Source organism: Cibotium barometz, chromosome 44 (assembly GCF_041138505.1).
Source record: "Cibotium barometz isolate CiBa-2024 chromosome 44, ASM4113850v1, whole genome shotgun sequence".
NCBI classification, from domain to species: domain Eukaryota; kingdom Viridiplantae; phylum Streptophyta; class Polypodiopsida; order Cyatheales; family Cibotiaceae; genus Cibotium; species Cibotium barometz.
The window spans coordinates 42,480,899-42,502,125 of NC_141089.1; the positions used below are offsets into that span (position 1 = coordinate 42,480,899).

General features: G+C 44.8%; 1 protein-coding gene across 1 annotated transcript; it reads right to left on the minus strand.

The window, feature by feature from the left end:
• Positions 1–14,666: 14,666 nt before the first annotated feature.
• On the minus strand, positions 14,667–20,670 carry LOC147613308 (glucomannan 4-beta-mannosyltransferase 9-like). Its single transcript, XM_086782592.1, has 9 exons — positions 19,169–20,670; positions 18,960–19,058; positions 18,390–18,642; positions 16,977–17,087; positions 16,758–16,894; positions 16,512–16,625; positions 15,693–15,892; positions 15,332–15,523; positions 14,667–15,100 (listed from the first exon to the last, which is right to left on the minus strand). The coding sequence occupies exons 1-9, from the start codon at positions 19,508–19,510 to the stop codon at positions 14,941–14,943; spliced, it is 1,608 nt and encodes a 535-aa protein (XP_086638718.1). The 5' UTR covers positions 19,511–20,670; the 3' UTR covers positions 14,667–14,940.
• Positions 20,671–21,227: the final 557 nt, after the last annotated feature.

Genomic DNA, 21,227 nt, shown 5'->3' on the forward strand with positions numbered 1-21,227 from the left:
CCTTGGTTTCCCCCTATGTGGGCTGGCATATCTGTAGTAGGGATGTGGTTTGTTCCGTTGTGACCGAGTCGTTACCGAACAATTGCCCTTCCATGGGGTGTGCCTTCCATGCTCTTAGATCAATATTTAATGTTTGTGAGTCCGTGCATACATATACATGATCCAAAGCCTAGGTTGGCATAGGAAGTCCATGACCACAAATGTATGACGACATTGAAACATAAAGAGTAGCCTGTCATCCCAGTGGCCGCATATCACCCATGATCTCACCAACCATGCCAGTGGTGTAAGTGTGGGGCCTATCCCCCAGGCGGGTCATCAGTGTCCACCGCCTCACTGGATGAGCTCGATATCTCAACACTCCCCCTCGAGATCAACTCCATCTCATGTACACCAAGCGAAGCCCTGAATCTGCGGAGCTTCTCTGTACCCAATGCTTTGGTGAAGATGTCAGCTACCGGATCCTCTGTGCTGACATAAACAAGGTCAAGGTCTCCTGCCACAAGACCTTCTCTCTGACGAAATGGTAGTGGACTTCTATATGCTTCGTGCGAGCATGAAAAACTGGGTTCCTAGCCAACTGTATACTGCTAATGTTGTCACAAAAAATGACAACTTGTCTATCCACTGATAGACCCAAATCTCCAAGTAGCTTCCTCAACCAAGCTACCTCACATGCTGCCATAGCAGCTCCTCTGTACTACTCGGCCTCTGTACTGGATAGAGCAACCATAGGCTGCTTCTTGCTGCTCCAAGTCACAGTAGCACTCCCCAAAGAAAACATGAAGCCACTGGTAGATCTTCTATCTGAGATACTACCAGCCCAATCAGCATCTGTGTACCCATGTACACACATATCTCTGTCCCAGTCTCATAAAATAGTCCACAATGCAAAGTAGACCTCACATACCTCAGTATGCGTCTCAATGCATCCAAATGCGATTTCCGTGGAAGCTGCATAAACTGACTCACCAACCCAACAGCATAGCTCAAATCTGGCCTGGTGATCGTCATGTATATCAAACTTCCTACTATGCGCCTATACATAGTAGGATCCTCCAAAATCTCTCCTGAATCTGCACTCAACTTGCCATTCTGATCCAATGGCACTGAGATAGGCTTACATCCTGTCATACCATACTTGACAACATGTCCAAGCCATACTGTCTCTGCAGTAATCCAATACCATGTGGTGACCTAATCACCTCAATGCCCAAGAAATATCTGAGGTGCCCCCAGATCCTTCATCTCAAACTTCTGTCTAAGCAAGATCTTTACATCAAAGATCTCTGCATCATGGTCCCCCGTAATGATCAAGTCATCTACATAGATGACAACAAGCACAACCCCTCTATCACCATGTCTCACATACAGCGAGAAATCTGCATTGGCTACATGAAAGCCAATAGTGACAAGATATTCAGAAATCTTGTCAGACCATGCTCTTGGTGATTGCTTTAAGCCATACAAGGCTTTCTTCAACCTGCAAACATGCTCGGGGTGACTCACATCCTCATAACCAGGTGGCTGCAACATATACACCTCTTCTTGCAAATCCCCATGCAAGAATGCATTCTTTACATCCATCTGATGTAAAGACCATTGCTTTGAGGCAGCCACTGCTATCACAACTCTCACTGTTGCCATCTTGGCAACTGGGCTGAAAGTTTCCTCATAATCAATGCCATATGTCTGCGCATATCCTTTGGCTACCAACCTAGCCTTATACCTGTTTATGCTTCCATCACTGTTATGTTTTACTTTGTACACCCACTTGCATCCAATGGCTTTCTTGCCTTCAGGCAATTGCACTAAGTCCCAAGTTTCATTTCCATATAGTGCATTCATCTCCTCATCCATAGCTTTCTCCCAACACACATTTCCAATAGCCTCATCAATGCATGTGGGCTCAACAACTTGCACAACCTTTGCCATATATGCATAGTGATGTGCCACATAACCATCATAGGTAAATCTCTGCACAAGATTTTTCACTCTCCCAGATCTTCGCAGCTTTTCATTCATAGCTTCCATAGCCTTCTTTACACCAGGTGTTCTCATAGCTGGGATCCCAAGCTCCTCATCAAGGCTCATATCTGAGCCACTAGACTCTCCATCAACATGAGAATGCCCTGCAAAAATGTCAGGCATACCAAGGGGCTCAACCACTTTCTCTTTTCCTTTACATGATGTACTAATCACATTTGCAGGACTGGTATTATGACGCAGCCTGCCACTCCATGGTCTATCAACAGACCCACTAGATGAGGACTCTCCTGGTCCACTCAAAGACTGTGATTGCTGACTTGCATTCTGTGCAACCACACTTCCACTCACATAAGCCCCAACAGCTTCTTTTTCAGCAGCATACCAGCTGCTCATCTTATCAAAGACAACATCCCTGCTTACCCTCAAATCACGTGTAGTAGGGTTATAACACCTGCATCCCTTTTGCTCAAGGGAATATCCAATAAACACACATTTTTCAGCTTTCGGATCTAGCTTAGTTCTCAGCTCATTGGCACATGCACATATGCAATGCATCCAAAGACTTTCAGATGAGACAAATCTGGTTTTCTGCCAGTAAACCTCTCCTCTGGAGTTACATCATGTATGGCTGCAGTTGGAGTCCTGTTCATGATGTATACTGCTGTAGAAACAGCCTCAGCCCAATAGCTATGCGGCATATTCTTCTCTTCCATCAATGCTCGCGCAACTCAGCAATGTGCCTGTTTTTCCACTCAGCAACTCCATTTTGCTGCAGAGTGTATCTGCATGTAAACTGTCTCCGAATACCATTCTTCTTCAAAAATTCAAAGAGCTCATTGGAGAAGTACTCTCCCCCTCCATCTGGCCTTAGGCACTTTACATATTTCCCTGTTTGCTTTTCAACCAAAACTCTGAAATTCTGAAAGTGAGTGAACACCTCACTCTTCTCCTTCATGAAATATACCCACACTTTCCTTGTGTGGTCATCAATGAATGTCACATAATACCTGCAACCTCCCATAGACATGGTCTTCGTAGGGCCCCATACATCTGAATGCACAACATCTAGTGCATTTCTGCTCACATATCTTTTACGTGGAAATACATGCTTTGTTTGCTTTCCAAATTGGCATGCTTCACATATTCTCTGCATACCTTCCACTTTAAACTTTGGCAGCCCTGTCACAATTCCTTTAGTCTGCATAGACTTCATTCGCTGCACATTCACATGTCCAATTCTTTTATGCCAAATGTTTGTGTCTGCAACAATTCCTAAACCATTTGCAAACATCGCAGCACTCATTTCAAGCATGTCTACATTCAATGTAAACATTCTGCCCACTCTGTTGCCTTTTGCAACCAACCTGCACTTGTCTTTAAAGTCTTCAACATAACAACCATCAGGGTTAAACCGAACCTGCAAACCCTGCTCAATCATCTGGCCAACTGAAACCAGATTCTTTGTTATGTTCGGAACGTGAAGTACATCTGCAAGGTACTTCACTTTGCCATCCTGCATAGACAATGGCACATCTCCAACATGCGCAATTGGATGAGCAGTGTCATCCCCTGTTTCCACAAAACCTGGTCTTTCCGGGTTTTTCATCTCCTTGAACCACTCCCCATGACTTGTCATGTGGTTCGAAGCACCTGAATCCACATACCATACATCATCTTTTTGTGTTGCTTCAACATTTTCAGACATGGCATTCACGACATGCTACATAACAAACAACCTTTCATTGTCCTCATTATTTCTGCTTGAGGATGCATAGTTGTTTTGCTGCACTTTCCCATTTTGCATGTCCAGCCTGCTTCTTATAACATTCTGCCTGCACATGTCCAGGCTTACCACAATAATAGCATTCACGTGTATCATTATACTGCCTTTGCCAATTTCCACGGCCTCTTTGACTCCCCCTGCCTCTGAATTTGCCTCTTCCACCTGCGTGTTGTTGTTATTGTTGTGTATTCTTGGACTGTTGTTGTTGCTGCTACTGGCCATAATTCTGATTACCTGTTCGGCCACCTCCTTGACCGCGTCCACGGCCTCCTCTACCTCGTCCTCTACCTGAACTTGTGTAGAAGGCATGTTGCTCTGAACTGTTTTTGTTTTGTGAAGACTATTGGTCTTCACCCAAGCTCTTCTCTTCTATAATCAGCATAGACACCAAATCTGTAAAGTTGGGAATGTTTTCCCGAGTCTGAATAGACGTCTTGAATGCCTTGTATTTTGGCCCGAGACCACGTAGACAGACTTCCACCTTATCATCATCATCTACTGACACACCACAATACCCTTTATCTTCAATGCATAGTCATTCACAGACATGCTCTTTTTCTCCACAGTATGAAGTTCATTCTTCAACTGTATCTTACGTGCCTTGGTATTTGTTTCATAGAGTTTTACCAAGGTATCCCACGCCTCCTTGGGGGACTTGGCATCCTGAATGTGCCCAATCATGGTGTCCTGTATACTGATGGAGAGCCAATACATAACCTTTCTGGCTCCTTGGTTCCAATCTTTAAACTCTTTCACATCTGCAGCAGTCGGATTTATGTCCAGTATCTCTGGTGCCTCTTCATGCTCACCTTCTATGTAGTCCCAATAGCCCTTTCCCATCAGGAAATTCGTCAACCTGAACCTCCAAGCATGGAAGTTGTTCTTATCAAGCTTCTCTGCCACAATCTGGGTTATGCCATCATTTGACATCTTGCCAGACACACAATTTTACCAGAAACAGCACTCTGGTTTGTCCTGCACAAACTGTTGTCTTTTCTGCAGCGGTACTGTAGTACTCTCAAATGTCACAACCAGTGACTTCAATATGCATACATACACCCAATGGCAACTGTTGACCTCTTTGCAGCACACACTGTGTCTGCACAGCCAATCTGTCTTCCTGCAGTTCTTAAAACAGAGTTCTGCAGAGAATCGATGACTTACCCACAGTGCTCGAATTCGCCTGCTTTCTGAAAAACGGAGGTCCAGACGCGCCCGAAACGCGTTTTCGGCCCAGAAATTGTTGTCCGATAGGACAGCTCCGATAGGACAGCAAAGTTACCCTATAGCTTTACTCCTGCAAAGAAAGCTCCTCAATCAGAGATCGTTTGCCGGTGCCTCCTGTAGAGCTCCCGACAAGGGTGTAGTCACCAACACAAATAGGGAAGAGTAGTTGAAGCTCTTACCCTCGTACCGCTTCCTGTGGTTCTCTTGCTTGCAGCTCAGCCCTTAGCACGAACCAGGCTCTGATGCCATGAAAAGATGCAAGGGGGAAGAGAGCTTGAGCTCTTGCAAGCACACACACACTCACATAACCCTAATAGAGAACACACAAGGTGAGAGGCTGAAAATCTTCTTCTTCTTCACTCAACACTCAACACACCATATACAAGATAAGAGTACACATAATATGAAAGGTACTCAACCAATACATACACGGGTTCTCTATAGTGTGAACCCAACTAAATGAGCTGGCGCTATAACTATGCCAGTCTCTAGAATGGCTGTCACACAGCCTATCATCCCACTGGCCGCATATCACCCATGATCTCACCAACCATGCCAGTGGTGTAAGTGTGGGGCCTATCCCCCAGGTGGGTCATCAGTGTCCACCGCCTCACTGGATGAGCTTGATATCTCAACAATGTGAGGAGTGGCATGTGTTCTCTATTTTGTTGGGTGGGAGGTGGTCACCGCCGTGATGAGTGACAAAAGTTTACTAATGAGTAATTAGAGAGGCAAGTGTTCATTATTATGCGAGGGTAGCATGAGAGTGCTAGATCATGAGAGGGACTGTGTATTTCCTATGATTGCTTATGGGAGGGTATTGAGAGGGACCATGTGTGTCCTATCATAGCCTTTTAGATCATAAGAGGACCGTGTGTATCCTATCATTGCCTTTTAGATCATGAGAGGGACCACGTTTGTGTCCTATCATTGCTTATGGGAGGCTATTAAAAAATCTCTAATAGGAGCAATGTGCGTGCGTATGTGTGCGCACGTGTGTGTGTGTGTGCATGCGTGCGTGCATGCGTGCGTGCGTGTGTGTGCGTGCATGCGTGCGTGCATGTGTGTTTGTGTTTGTGTGTGTGTGGAACATTAGAAATATAATGGAACAATATGTGCATGCGTGTGTGTGTGCGTGCGTGCGTGCGTGCGTGTGTGTTTGTGTTTGTGTGTGTGTGTGGAACATTAGAAATATAATGGAACAATATGTGGGTAAAACATGTGTCCATGTTGAGGCAAATGAAAAGGAGTGGCATGTGTTACACTATTTTGTTGGGTGGTGGCAGGTGCACCATGAATGAGTGTGACAGGAGTTCAACAAGTCATTAGAGTGGCAAGCATCACTGGTATGGGAAGGTGGCTTGAGAGTTCATTGTTGTTTAGATTAGGAGGACCGTATGTGTCCTATTGTTGCTTATGGAAGGGCATTGAAATTTTTCTTGCGGCGGCAAGTGTGAGCATGTGCGTGTGTGTTTGTGTGTGTGTGTGTGTGTGTGTACCAAGATTATTTGAATGGTTTGAGATTGTGTGAGGTGTGATAGAATGTTGAGGTGAGTTGGATAGAATGTGACTAGGACATGTAAGATTGAGTGATGTAAGGGATGAAGCCAAATGTGTGATGTAATCCATGACGTTGAGTTATAGTCGTCATGGGTATATATGTTGTACTATGGCATCATCATCTTTTCTTGTGTGAGAATTCAAGTATAGAATAGCGTGTCTTTGAGAATATCTTCCCTTTTTTTAAAAGCTTTTATTATTCTCTAACTCCTTGATTATGGACTTGATTAGCTTTGATCCACCTTCAATTCCAAAAACATGTCCGGTGCACTATGAGATACAAGGGAAATTCCAAAATATATATCCAATGCTCTATGAGAGATTTTGCTACCTATTCAAAGATGGATTTGGCTCGTTGTCTAGGGTTGTTGAGTTTTGAGACCAACATAACTTAGAACTCTACATGGTGGAGCTACACCAACACAAACATCCCATTTCTTTTCTTTCAACCCAAGATAGAGGCACCAAGTGGTGGAACATGAGGGCTATCACAATAGAATAGTTATACCACACAAACTATGTGACATACGTTGGTGGCACCAAAGCCACTTTCCCTCCCCCATGCCACATACATTGAGCCAAACCCCTAGGGCCCAGTGGGCCAAGGCAACTTTCCACATTGTAGCTGTAAATTTGAGAGATCCTTCAAAGACAAAGATACTCCTCCACAAGTAGTGAATCTTAAGCAAAGATATGTGGTCATAGATGCAATGCCTATATAATGCCTCCTCTCTTCTAAATAGGATAATGTACTTGAGATATGTAGTGTGATCAATCCACATGTTGCAACTATAACTCCATCAATTACACTGTTGTTTATCTAGATAGCTAGTTTGTCTTTTTTATGATATAGTTACTCATGGCCTTATTTTTTTCAAGATATAGTTGCTCATGGACTTATTGTAATACTTAAGTAAATTTGTAGATGTTGATATACTTTTCTTACTCTCTTTCTTTTTCTTCTTCTCCTCTCTCTACATATAGAAGATTCTTGTATATTTTATAGGTGTTGAGAAACCGAGCGTTCCTCTTATCAAGTACATAATGAAATAGAACTTAAATTGTAAACGTTGCTTTCTTCTCCACTACTCATCATTCTTGTAAATTTAAGGTGTCTACCTACATATGGGAGTAAGATATGGAAGCAAGGTATGGGGGTAGAAGGCTACAATGATGCAAAGAGCTATAAAGATATCTTTGAGGTCAGAAGTGAAGAGGTGTCTTCCTAGCTATGTAGGAAGCTACACGGATAGGTGTAGTAATATTTAAGGTACCAAGGGTGACTAAACATAGCTAGATGAGATCATCTTCAGAGCAGATGCATGGATCCTAAGTGGAAGGATAGGTGCAAGTGGGTTTTTAGGTAGTTCTTGAGTGGAAGGATAGGTGTAGGTGAGTTGTTAAGTGCAAACAAAATTAACAGCCAAATCTAGCTTGCTTTGATGAAAGATAAGGAAATGGAGAAGAGAAGGTCTAGGTGCAAACAAAATTAACAGCCAAATCTAGCTTGCTTTGATGAAAGATAAGGAGATGGAGAAGAGAAAGTCTAGGTAGCTTTGATGGAAGATATGCTCAACACATTCTAAAAAAGAACATCAAGTTCGATTTACAATCAAATAGTTCAACAGGCTCAACAAAACCACAGCTTCAATCGATGGCTATCTACTTTGAGGTCATATGTACAGGTTACCTTTTAGACTTTTGCTCACAAAAATTAAAAACCTTTCACACAAAACTCAAAGAGGATAAAAAATCAAGGAGAGAACCTTTCACTCAAAGAGGATCAAAAATCAAAGAGAAGATACTAAGATAGAAGAACTTTGAGTGAGTAGGAGTAATTCAAAAAGAAGAGATAGGATGGATGCGATCTACGGAGGCCAGCTTTGGGGATCCTTGTAGCACAGGAAAACGCGCTTCTCGTAGTGGTGGACAGTCCCAGCTAGGATTTCCTTGTGCATTTTGGGCCGACTGAAGCCATACTCCTTCTCAGAAGAAGGGGCTAGGGTTTTTGCAGAGGTCACCATAGCCAGAACTGCTCAGCTGATAAGGCAAAGTAAGGAGAGAAGAGGCAAGATTCCGGTTGAGATTCAGCCTTCTCCTCCAGAGATTGATTGAGAAACAAGATACAGTGCTTGGTATGATCAAATATGAGCAGGTTACAGAGCCGCCGCTTCGTCGCTCGTCAAGGAAAGAACCGACATGTTGCAGCAACACACCGAGCGACAGGATTTGACAGGGCCAAATCAGGTCTTGGACCAGTGGCGTCAGGCTCTGGATGCCGTCCCCAAGGAGTCCACGTCGCGTGAGATCATGGACCTGGATTCGCAGGCGTTGGTCCCGGTGGCGCAGGACATGCCCCCTCTTTTCCATCATACCGCCCAACCGACTCCTCTGCTTCAAGATCCCGCTTTTCTTCATCATGCATTGGCGGACGCGGAAGCAGAGCGCAATTTTCTCAGAGAAAGAGTGGCCTGCTTGGAGCGACATGCGGCCACGCAGATCTCCCCATCTCATACTGCAGAAGCATCACACCGAGATGAGGCAAATCACCAAGTCCATCCCCGCGGAGGTGCCATGCAATCCCCTCCCGCTCTACAATCACCAGATGGCACTCCAATGGCTGGAACTACTCCACTCGGAGATCATCAAGGTAACTCTTATGCCAATATCAAGCTTTTTCTTCACTCTGATGGCCTTAAGAAGTTAGAGCAGGAATACTCTGCCCGGGCGGTGGTGGGTCTATTGTTCGGCCCCCGCCCTCCCCTGGAAACCCTAAAGTCTTGGGTAAGACAGTCCTGGGGCCCATTGGGGGTAGAAATCTCCACTGCACAGGTCCTCCCCAACAATTATTATCTCTTCCTCCTCAAGACCCCAGAGATGGCCCTAAAAGTTCTGGGGGCGGGCCAATGGCTCATCCATAACAACCCCCTGTGCCTTTCCAGATGGTCCCCAAGCTTCTCAACTGGAAGGGCCAAAACCGACCCTTTACCCTGTGTGGGTAGAGTTCCCTCACCTCCCCATGCAATACTACCCCTTCCTCCACAAGGTAGCTGAACCCCTTGGGAAAATCCTGGGTAGACGACCTCAACAGGACTTTAATCCAAGATGGCACCCCCAAATCCTGGTGGAGATGGACTTGGAGGGGCCGTTCCCAGCCAACATTGAGATATACAGAGATGACGGGATTACCCTAATTCAGGCTGTGGTGTACAAACACCTTCCGAACGCATGCTTCCACTGTGGTCTTCAAGGTCATGCCATCAAGGTCTGCCCAGCCAAACACCCACAGAAGCAATCTGTGCCCATCCAGACCGCAGCCAAAAGTGGGATGGGCCCCCTCCAAGAAAAGGAAGAGTTCATCCCTGTCGCTGCCAAGAACAAGAAACGTGGAGATCCCCCCAAAAAAATGCAAGGAAGGAAAGGGAACAGATTCGTACCACTGCTTAATTTCCCTGAGTCGGAGGTCGCTGAGACGGCCGAATCATCTGCGTCCTCCTTCCATCAAGCCCAACCTAGCTTCGACATAAACAGGCTGGAGAAGGAAGTTGACTCAATGGATGCCAAGGATTCGACCCCGACCAAGGATAAAGGCAAAGGGAAAATAGTAGATGAAGAGAATCATCTCATCTCCTCTAACCCGGCGCCGATGGAATGTCAAAAAGATAACAAGAGGAGCAGAGATCAGGTGGCAAAATCCCCGGCGGGTACTCCTCAGTTAGAGAGGCGCTCTACCAAAACTGGTAAGAAATGAAAATAGTTTCTCTGAATGTAAAGGGACTCACCGACCCTCTAAAAGCCCTAGCGGTGAAAAGATGGCTGCACAGTATGCATCAAGATGCAGACATAATATGTCTGCAAGAAATTAAAGCCCAAGAGGCGACTCTCATGCAGAGGCTAAAAAGCATTGACTCAAGCCGTTTCTGGATTACTACATCCCATCCTACAGGATCTGGGGGCTCAGCCTTGGGCATAGCGGAGAAAATGAAGAAGGACATCTTACAGATCATCTCTGAGCCCTGCAACACCCACTGGCTAGGGGTTAAATTGGGGGGACCCAATCCCATTAATGTCATTGCCATCTATGCTGCAGGCAATGCAGCGAACCGGGCGAACATTTGGCAATCCCTGCAGAGAGTGGAAGGTCCATGCGTAATAATCGGAGACTTTAATATGGTAGAACAGGTGGAGGATAGATTCAAAGGCATAGGACAAACCATTAAAGGCCAGGAGAAGGAGCAATGGTCGCAGCTGAAGGCCATTCACTCTCTGCTAGATATTGGTGAACAAGGCAAATTTACATGGCAAAACTATGGAAAAGGCTCACTTACTAGAAAAGCTAGATTAGATAGATGCTATATTTCCTCCGAAGTAGGAAATAGGTTCCTGAGGTGCAAAGCGAATGTGGATAGCTCTACTTGTCTGTCGGACCACTACCCTCTGGTTGTGCTGCTAGATGACAAGGATAACAAGATTAGAAGTAGTTGGTTCCATACCGACCCAAAGCTATTTGACCTACCCTACGTGCAGACCCAAATCAAACATATCTGGGAGGAAGCTTTCAAGGGGAACCCCCCCCCCCCCCCGCTAGAGCATGGTCGGCAGCTGTCAAGCAAACTCAAAGAATGCTAATAGACACCAGGAAGGAAGTCTCCATTATCAAGAGGAAGAGAAGAGAACACACGTATGACAAGTTGAAAGTGCTGGAAGAGTGTGTAAACCCCTCCCCGAGCCAGAGGGAACAGGTACTGCAACTCAGACACGCCCTCCACAAAGAAGAACTGATTGAAGGAGAGCACCTTAAACTGTTCTTCAGAAGCTGGTGGGTGAATAAAGTGGATAGACCCGTGAAAGAAATGTTCAAGCTGCTTAAGAAGAAGAACGCGTAGGACTTTATTCCCCCTCTGAGAAAACCGAATGGCTCTATTGCAATATCCGAGCAGGAAAATCTGGAGATAGCCCATCAATACTTTAGCCAAATATTCAGCCCCCCTGGGAGTGTCTCCCCAGCCAAATGGCAGGCTCAACAAGAAATTAAAAGAATTTGGAAACCATCGGTCCCGTTGCATCTGGCTGACAGCCTGGAGGCTGTCCTCTCTACTGATGAACTGAGCAAAGCCATTGACACATTGAAGAATCACAAAAGTCCGGGGCTAGATGGCCTTCCACAGCTGAATTCTTCAAGATCTTTAAATCAAGCCTTCTAACCCCGCTCAAGCTCATTTGGGATGAAGCCCTGCGTTTCCAAGCTCTGCCCCTAACTATTAATACAGGAGTAGTGAAACTTATTCACAAAAGGGGGGACAAAGAGGAGCTAGGCAACTGGAGACCGATAACAATGCTTAATACAGCTTACAAGGTATTTGCAAAAGCGCTGGCTCTTAGGCTCACCAAACACCTGCATAACTGGGTGAGACGGGAACAGAAGGGTTTCATAAAAGGGCGTTACATCCTTGATGCCATAATCAACCTATGGGAGGGCATAGAATTTGCAGAGGAATCAGAGCGGGACTACTGCTTCATTAAAATCGACTTTGACAAAGCTTACGATCGTCTAGAATGGGATTACGTCAAGCTGACCCTCCAATGCATTGGGTTCAAAGAGAATTTTATCAGACAGATCCTAACGCTCTTTGGGAATGCCCGGGCAAAAGTGTCAATCAATGGTGAACTGTCAAGGCCCCTTTGTCTCAACAGATCGATCAGACAAGGCTGCCCATTAGCCCCCCTTCTATACGCTATAGCCACAGACGGGCTGTCCTGGCTTGTTGAAGATAGAATCAGACTAAAGAGAATGGAAGGGATACAACTCCCCAACTCCCACAGACAGATGTGTCTACAGCTCTTCGCCGATGATACCAATGCCCTGGTGGCCAATAAGGAGGCTTCTTTAAAAGAGCTTTGGCTCTGCCTGCAACTCTTCTGCACAACGCCAGGATCTCTGATCAATCACCAAAAAACGGGTATCAAGTCCAAGGGGCTCCCCACCCCCGAGTGGATTGTGAAGCAAGGATGTTAACTCATCCAAGATGGGGAGATCTTCAGATTACTAGGTATACCGATGGGGTTCAAGGTCTCAATGCACCAGAGGTGGGAATGGGTAATGTCCAAGCTGTCCGCCAAACTCAACAGATGGGAGAACACCATCCTATCGTTCGCTGGAAGAATCCTTGCAATCAATCACTATATTATCCCGGCTACCCTTTTCTTCTTGGCATGCTGGAGACCCCCAGATCAGGCACTCAAGTCTCTTCAACAGATTTGCAGCACCTTTCTCTGGTCGGGACATCCCATGGGAAAGAAAATCCCCAAAGTTCAATGGTCATACTGCACTCTGGCAAAAGAGAAAGGGGGCCTTGGAATTCATGACATCTCTGAACTGGCTGACAGGCTGGCCAGTAAATGGATCATCAGAGGATTCTTCTCCCCAGAGCAAGATTGCGCGAAGCTTATCACAAGACATCTGCACAAATTCAAACTACTAGGAAAGGCAAAATGGACCAATCTTCCTACGGTAACTATCTTCTTCAACCCTCATCCGATCAGAGCAGTGGGCAGTGCACTAACGCTGTCCTTATGGAAAGCGTGGAACAGGTTTAAAGGTAAGCTCCGCCCTAACCCCCGTCAACATAGGGATGCAGGTCTCAGACAGAATGACTCTGTCTGGTGGCCCTGGCTGGAAATCCCTAGAGTTACTGAAGAAAATCTTCACCAAGCCCTGAAACTGCACAAAAAGGGTATCCGAACCTGGGCGGATTTGTGGGACAAAGGGAAACAGGACTGGGCATCCAAGGAGGAAATCAGGACCCGATTTAAGCTGAATAGAGTGGACATAGGGCTGATTGAGCAGAGAATGGCGGAATGGGATATGGACATCACTTGGAAGATTGGTATCTTTACCCCTATCCACCCGAAGGCGATCGTGTGGGCGACGGGAAAAAACCTGCTCCCCATCCCTAAAGACATTGTTAGCCCCCCGCTGCATGTCAAGCTTAATGCCAAGTGGGAGGTGCTCCTCGACAGACGCCAATGGACCTTCAAGTTCAAATGTCTGTGGTCCCCTCTAATCCAACCCAAAAAGGCATGCCTCTTGCAGTTAATCTTGCACAGGGCTATGGACACAGGAGAGAGCTTGCAAAATAGGGAAAGGATCTGGCCTTTGCCCACGGTGCAAAAGGGAGGGGGAGTCCCTACCACACCTATTTCTCCAATGCAGATTTAATAACCCTATCCTATCTATCCTCAACAAACTCATTGAATGCATCCACCCGAGACCCCTCTCGTGGAAACAACTCCTTTTAGGAGATTCCATTGGATGCTCAACCCCCCTCTGGAACTGAATTAGAGCAGAGTTTTTATGGTTTATTTGGTGTGCCAAGAATGCCGTGTTATTTCAATCATCCCCTCCAGTACTAACAATGCTGCAACATGAACTGTTTCTACAGATGAAGAATGCAAACTCTGCTAGGAAGAAGGAGCTCCACAAAAGAAGAGACTTCCTCAAGAAAAGCAAACACGCATGCAACAACATGGACATGCTGCACAAGACGGACAGCATCCTCTATGTCAGGTGGGATGAAGAGTTGGAACATGACATCCATGATATACGCGAGAAGGACAGAATACTCACTGAGCACCTGCTGGAAATCACCGATATTTACAATAAGGTGGATGACGATGAGAACGCTGCACACCCCAACAAGCCCCCGAGAGCTTGCAACTGTTCTGTATACCCATGTGTGCATGCCCTTGTAATCATGTAACCCCTAGATCAGTATGGTTCTTTTTGAAAGGGCACAGCCCGTATCTGCTATGTAATCGTCAATCCCTTTTCATTTTCTAATTCAAAATCCCTACTTTTTTTTAAAAAAAATCAAAGAGAGAACCTTTTTTTATGTTGTAACCTTTAAAATTAAAAGCATTGCTTAGGCTGAGTTGAAATTTAGACTTGAAAATTACTAGAAATTGAAATCGTACAAATGTGGAGATTCATAATTAAAATGTACAAATTTCAACCTTTAAGTTCGATGCAACATCGAATTCCAATCGGGATTTTTAAATTTCAGCCAGAGAAAATTACACTGCAAACCTGGTTCTGCCGACACACACAGAAGTTGCACCTCATCTTATTAAAAAGAATTGATTACAGAGGGCTGCCACTGGCTGCTTTTTTTTTTTTGAACTAAAAAGAAAAACTAGACGTACACGGGTAGGTACAAGGGTAGGTACAAGGGTAGGCTGAAACAGGAATGGAAAGAAATCCCCTTATCCAAATTGGAGCAAAGGCCTTGGCAAATGTTGGTTAAAAAAATAAAAATTTGCTTTTAACCAAGGGAAGGGATTTTTTGTTTTTTCCAATTCCGAAAAGGAACCCTTCGTGAACCTTAGGTTGGAACAAAGGTGCCGATATATCCAAAGCCCATTATGAAAAATGCAGCCGCTTGCAACAACAGGTAAATGTAGAAGTGATTGTGCCCAAAGTTGAAGTCATACACGGCACAGAAGAAAATGTAGAGGCCCGCCAAAAGCTCGAGCACATGGAGCCTGGCAAGCAAAAATAAAAAAAATAAAAAAAATCTATCAAAATTAAGGGGAACACTGGAAATCCATGTGTATATACACATACAAAAACAAGGAAGAGCACCAACTATAATTTATTTTTATTTTTTTTAAAAAAAACTCTCATGTGAAAGGGTTGCTTTTGTCAAGAACCCCTTTTGTATATGACACCACGCCATTGCCAGCATTTGAAATGGGTTCTCCCATTAAGCTTACCTCTCACCAAACTTCATCCTTGTCCTCCTGCCTAGCTTTCCCAGCCTGCTTTTCAGAGCATTCCCAAGCTTCTCTGTCACAATCCACTCGTTCACCCTCTGTAGGTCGAAAAGCCCCACAAAAGTTGCTTTCGTGCGGTGGAGGGACATCACATTCTCAAATAGGATCCAAAACACAAGCAAGTGCAGAGATCTGCAAAAGTTTTACCCAAAAAAAAGAGCTTCAAATGGGAAATCCCATGTCACAAGCTTACTCGTTTAGCATAGTTGAAGGCTATGGTTGCAAGGCACCGAAACGACGAGATTAATTGTTACTATAATCTATGCTAGTTTTTCAAATGGAATTAAGACATTTTGGGTACCTGATTGTACACACAGCATTGAGCAGGGTGATCACAGAGGGCATGTAGATAGCGCCCCACCTCGGCAAGTGGACCTCAGGGACGAGCACAGTAGTAGGGATCACCACGCAGTAGAATATGAAGGTGACAATGTGGGCTACAATTTTTCGGACAAAGAAGAATGCATAGAGAATGTGGAATTTCTTCCAAAATTTGACTTTCTGCAAAAGAAAAATCAAATTGAGGTGGAATAAATGTAAGATTTTAATTCCCCTTCAATGGATGGGCTAGATTTGACCTCAACAAATGTTTATAATAGAACACAATTTCAAGGAAATATATGAAAAGTGATTAGCAGAAGGACCACGAGGTAATAGCCCAAGTGGTGAAGGTGTTTGCTTAGGACCAGGAAGGACCACGAGGTGATAGCCCAAATGGTGAAGGTGTTTGCTGAGGACCAGGAAGTCCTCGATTCTACTCGATTCTAAACCACACAAGCTTAAGACCAAGAGGTCCTGGGTTCTAAACCACACAAGGTGTTTCCTCAACGACCATCGTCTACGGGCGGATAAAAAGCACTTGCGCTTATTTTATCCGCCTGCGCTTACTGATGGTGCAGTAACTATTGAGGATCTTGAGCTTAACTTCTGAGGATCTTGAGCTTAAGGCTAGTCAAGAAAAAAGGAAAAAAAAAAAAGGTGTAGCTACCATTGAGATGGGATTTAATAAAGAAATTTACAAAAGTGAAGAATATAGGCGTCTAAATGATCAAGGCTCAAAAAGATGACATATGAGTGTTTGAACTTTGAGCTAAGTAAGTGATTAGAGCACAGTAATCACCTTATTGTTGATGATATCAGGGAGGATTTTCCTGAACAAGCAGGCGGGCCCACAAGACCAACGGTGCTGCTGGTATCTGAAGGCCTTGAAGGTGCTGGGGAGCTCGTTTTTGACCTGCAGGTAGGTACGTAAGCTGGGAGTCACATGGACCAAGGAAAAATGTGCGCCAAGCGGGAGGGTTCACATGGGCGCAAGGAAAAAACCAGTGCCAAGCGGGGGTTCACATGGGCGATCGTTCCGATATACCTTGAGGTCGTTGAGATATACAAATTTCCAGCCCTTGATGCCAGCTCGCACAGCCAAATCCATGTCTTCTACGGTGGTTCTGTCATTCCAGCCGCCAGCCTCGTTCATGGCACTAATGCGCCACACGCCAGCTGTGCCTGCGGGTGAACGCACGCCGGACGGTTGCATTAGATTTGATTCATGTTTGATTAATTATAAAATACGGCTCATCAAAAGTACCGTTAAATCCGAAGAACGCGTGGGTGGAAGACCCCACTTCTTGCTCCACCGAAAAGTGGTAGTGCAGGGACATCTCCTGCATCCTCGTCATCAAGCATTCGTCCGAATTTACTGCTCACCACCAAAAAAAAAAAAACTTTTTTATAACAAATTACCACGACACAAATAATTCAAGGGCGCAATAAATTTTCACCGATTCAAAGATACTTTCGAAAAAACCAGAAATAGCTTGACAGAACAAAAAAACTTTATATAATATATTCGGCATCGAATTTGAGGAATCTATATATCTATATATATATATATATATTTTTTAAATGCAATCTTATCGGTGCCAGGGCATCTTCCCGTCGATTAAAAAAGGTCGATCTCGGAATATTCATGATTAAAATAAACGGTGCATCCACGGTCAAACAGCAACACGCGGGGACCGGCCGGGTCATTTGAATAGATTACATTAAGGTTTAATGAATTAAGTAACCGTTAATATAATAAAAATATTATTATTATTATTATTATACACTTACGATTATATATTTGAAACGCCAGCTCAAAAGATCAGTGATCCATGAATGCGCGTCATTGATGGCAACCTTAAGGCTAGGGCCACTTGTCAGCATTTCACTCACTCAATTACTGAAGAGAAAAGTAGGGGCCCGCCACGTATCGCGTGGCATCGAACGTCTGCTCAGTGATTGACTCTAACCGAACGTCTGCTCAGTGATTGACTCTAACCTGTACAGAAAAGCAACCCGCACGACGACGCAAAGGGTACTAGTTAGGGGGTCCACAACACACCCACAAATCTCTTTACAGAAAGAAGGGGAGGAGGCCGCCATTTCGTTTTCATAAATTAGGCTGAATGAAATTCTTTCAAGTCCCCTCAATCAGGTAATAAGGTGGGCCCAGAAGGTGCCAACCAACTAAAAGGCTTGACTCTAGAGTAGACTTGCAAGTTGTCACAGTTCGAGAAATTAAATTTCATACCATTAATTCATCATATAAATATAAATGATCTTCTTTTGAAATCTTGCCAACAAAGAGGCGTGGCAAGGGAAAATACAACAATGAACTAAGGGCCTTCACACATTTCCCACTACTAAGCGCCGGGCCTTCACACTTATTGCCTTTTCATGGGCGGGAACGGGGGTGGACGGGGGAGACTCCACGCCCATGGGCTTGGGTGGGAGAGATCTCCCCTATTTCACTGGATTCTCTACCCTTTTTCAAGTGTTGGATGAATTTTTTACTTGTACATAAGTTGGTCCTTAATTATTTAAAGATTTGAGCTTAGTTCCAATTGTGTAGATCATTCATAGCTGTGAAGGCATGTGGAATGGAAGCAGTTGCTCCAGGAACTTGTCAGATTATTGATCCATATGACACCACCTGAGTACAAGGACCAGGACTTACCAAACTTCCACCTTGCTTGCACGAGGGCAAGCTCCCGATTGTACATGAGGAAGGGCACTGTCCTCCACAAGAACTCCGGGTCGGGCTGGAAGTCCGCATCGAAGATCGCCACATAGTCGCAATCCTTCACGTAGGAGTGTCTCATACCCTCCTTCATTGCCCCTGCCTTGTAACCATTCCTGTTGTCCCTTCTCTCGTACTTAATCTTGATCCCCTTGCTTGCCCACCTTTGGCACTCCATCTGCACCATCTCCTGCACATTCGCCATCACAACATCTGTAGCATTGAGCACTACACATCCACATCATTTTGTTGCACACCTTAGTGTACTGCAACCCATTAAAAACATGGCCCTTCACTCTAATGCAAATTTAACGAGCCCTTTTGATTGGTTTATGTCCTGTTATGAAATTTATGCGCCATGTTACAAGGTGTGATTATTGTGTCCAGCTTAACCAGCCATTAACCAGCACAAATTGTGTGCTAGTTTAAGCCACTAAATCATTCTGAGGGCCAAAATACACCACTTCAACCCCTCAATGGCAAAGAAGCATAACATAAGAAATGAACCTTAATGGTGACATCAGTAGAATCATCTAGCACTTGCACAATGATTCTATCGGAGGGCCATGAAAGGCCACAGACTGCCCCAATAGAGAGCTGATAAACCTGCATATCCAACAAAAAAAAAACCAACATTCACAACCAAAGCTGATTTAGCAAATCCCATTTCAATGAGTTGATTCAAACTGATGCTAGCTTAAGCTCAATGAGTGCACCTCTCGTTCATTGAACATGGGAATCTGAACAAGGACCATGGGATAGGCAGAGTTGGCTAGCTCCACATCATCCTTGATGGACTCCCATTTGAAGCGCTTTTCTGGCTTTCTCCGGAGAAGCTTCACCAGCACAATGACGCAGCACATGTACACCCTCTCCACAAACATCATCACCACCATGATGAGACATATGTTGACGGCCATCTGCACCAGAGGCGCAATGATGGGCGCCCGGATCTGCAGCCACATATCCACCAGCTGCCCCACCATGCTGTTATCCAGCTCTGCCTGGCCTATCTCCAGCTTTGATGACACCATCAAGCTGCCTGATGTACGACCCATGGTGTGAATCCAGGCGCTCAAAATATTCACTAAGCCCTTGGCTTGAGACAGACAGTCACCTAGTTGAGGGGGATTAAGATTAAGCTTCCTTGAATTCAAATGTATGCCATCAACCCCGTGTTATGATGGTACCACCTCAATCACAAACAACCTTGCCAACTTGGGCTGCTTTGGTGACTCACTGGAGACCTCTCTGAAGTTTGAGGGTGGATTAAATTGGATAAATAAGGCTAAACCTCCTCCTGCTTTGAATGCAGGAGTCCTAATAGTACCACCGCCCTGTGCCAAGTTAACACTAGATAAATGTACTACTCCACCTCTGCAAATGCAATGCAAGTGCCTCAATAAACCAGTTACTGAGCCTGGAGCTGTGGTAGGCCTTAATCACAGGCATTACGTCTTAATGAAAGCACTAAGAGCCCAAGTGGAGCTGAGATTGGCCCTAATAAAGACGTATTTGACAGAATGAGAACCCAAGGAGGGATGCTCAAAGAAACCTCTTGATAGGTAGGGGGTTCTTACTTCCACTGCATTGCCCACTTATTAGAACCTTGTAAGAGAAGCAGTAGGTACCTAATTGGCATACCTGCTTTCCTTTTCTTCTCACCGCCTCCTCCTTCAAATAATGCAACGCTGTTTGAGAGTCATTGTCATCAGACTGAGAATCCATTTTTTTAACACAGGGTCTCTCTCTATCTCTCTCCTTCTCACACACAAGCTGCTGCTATGTCCACTTCACAAGAAAAGCAGAATAAGTCTCTTTCCACCGCAAACAAGGGCCCCTCCTCTAGAAGAAACACTAAGACTTGATTTAAACAACCCCCCACAAAGGGTACACGACTACTTTAAGACTTCTTTTGACACTAAGGCAACACATGAGAAATTGAGAGAGAGAGAGAGAGACAGACAGAGAGAGAGAGAGAGAGAGAGAGAGAGAGAGAGACTGCGTGTGTGGGGGCGGGTGGGTGTGTGTGTGTGTGAGAGAGAGAGAGAGAAGTAACAGTGAGCTTCTAACAATATACACTAGGTGAAGAAGGAGAAGGAGCTGGTGATCTCGCCTTCTCTGGCAAAAGAATAAACATAAAATACATACAGAAGAAATGAAGCGCGAGAGTTGGAATGGAGAGCAGTGTCGGTAACTCTTGGTACCTAGTGGGGGTGGGTGAAGAGGTAAAGCTCCTCCATATATTGTTCTGGAACTTTATTTTTTTAAAAACCACAAAATATTCGAACGACAACAAACAAGAAGAAGAAATAGCAGCTAACTGCTTGCATACTGTTAGGAAAGCAATTATTTATTTAATCAGAAAATCCAGGTAGGAAGGGGTGCTATCAGTGCAATGGACCGACTGAAAAAAGAGAGAGGAAAGAAATAGTAATAAATTAAAGAAAACAGTGAAGCTCAGCGCACATTTTTTCAGCTTAGCATTTTACTGTTTGGGTCCTAACTTTGGGAGATGGATGACTTGCTACCGAACTTAGGCATAATAAGATGCTGCTTTTTTTTCCTTTGCTTTTATGGGCTGGCCGCAGGCTTGCTTTTTGCTCTCTCCCATTGAATAAAGCTTTTAATGAGGATGGGCCCTTTGTGTTCTACGCTTCCGACTACCCAGCTCATGTCTACTCTACTGTGCAGTAAGGTAATTCGTACACAAGGCCGTATGTACAGAGTACACACATACTCTCAAGCTATACAGAGGGGGGGAGAGAGAGTGTG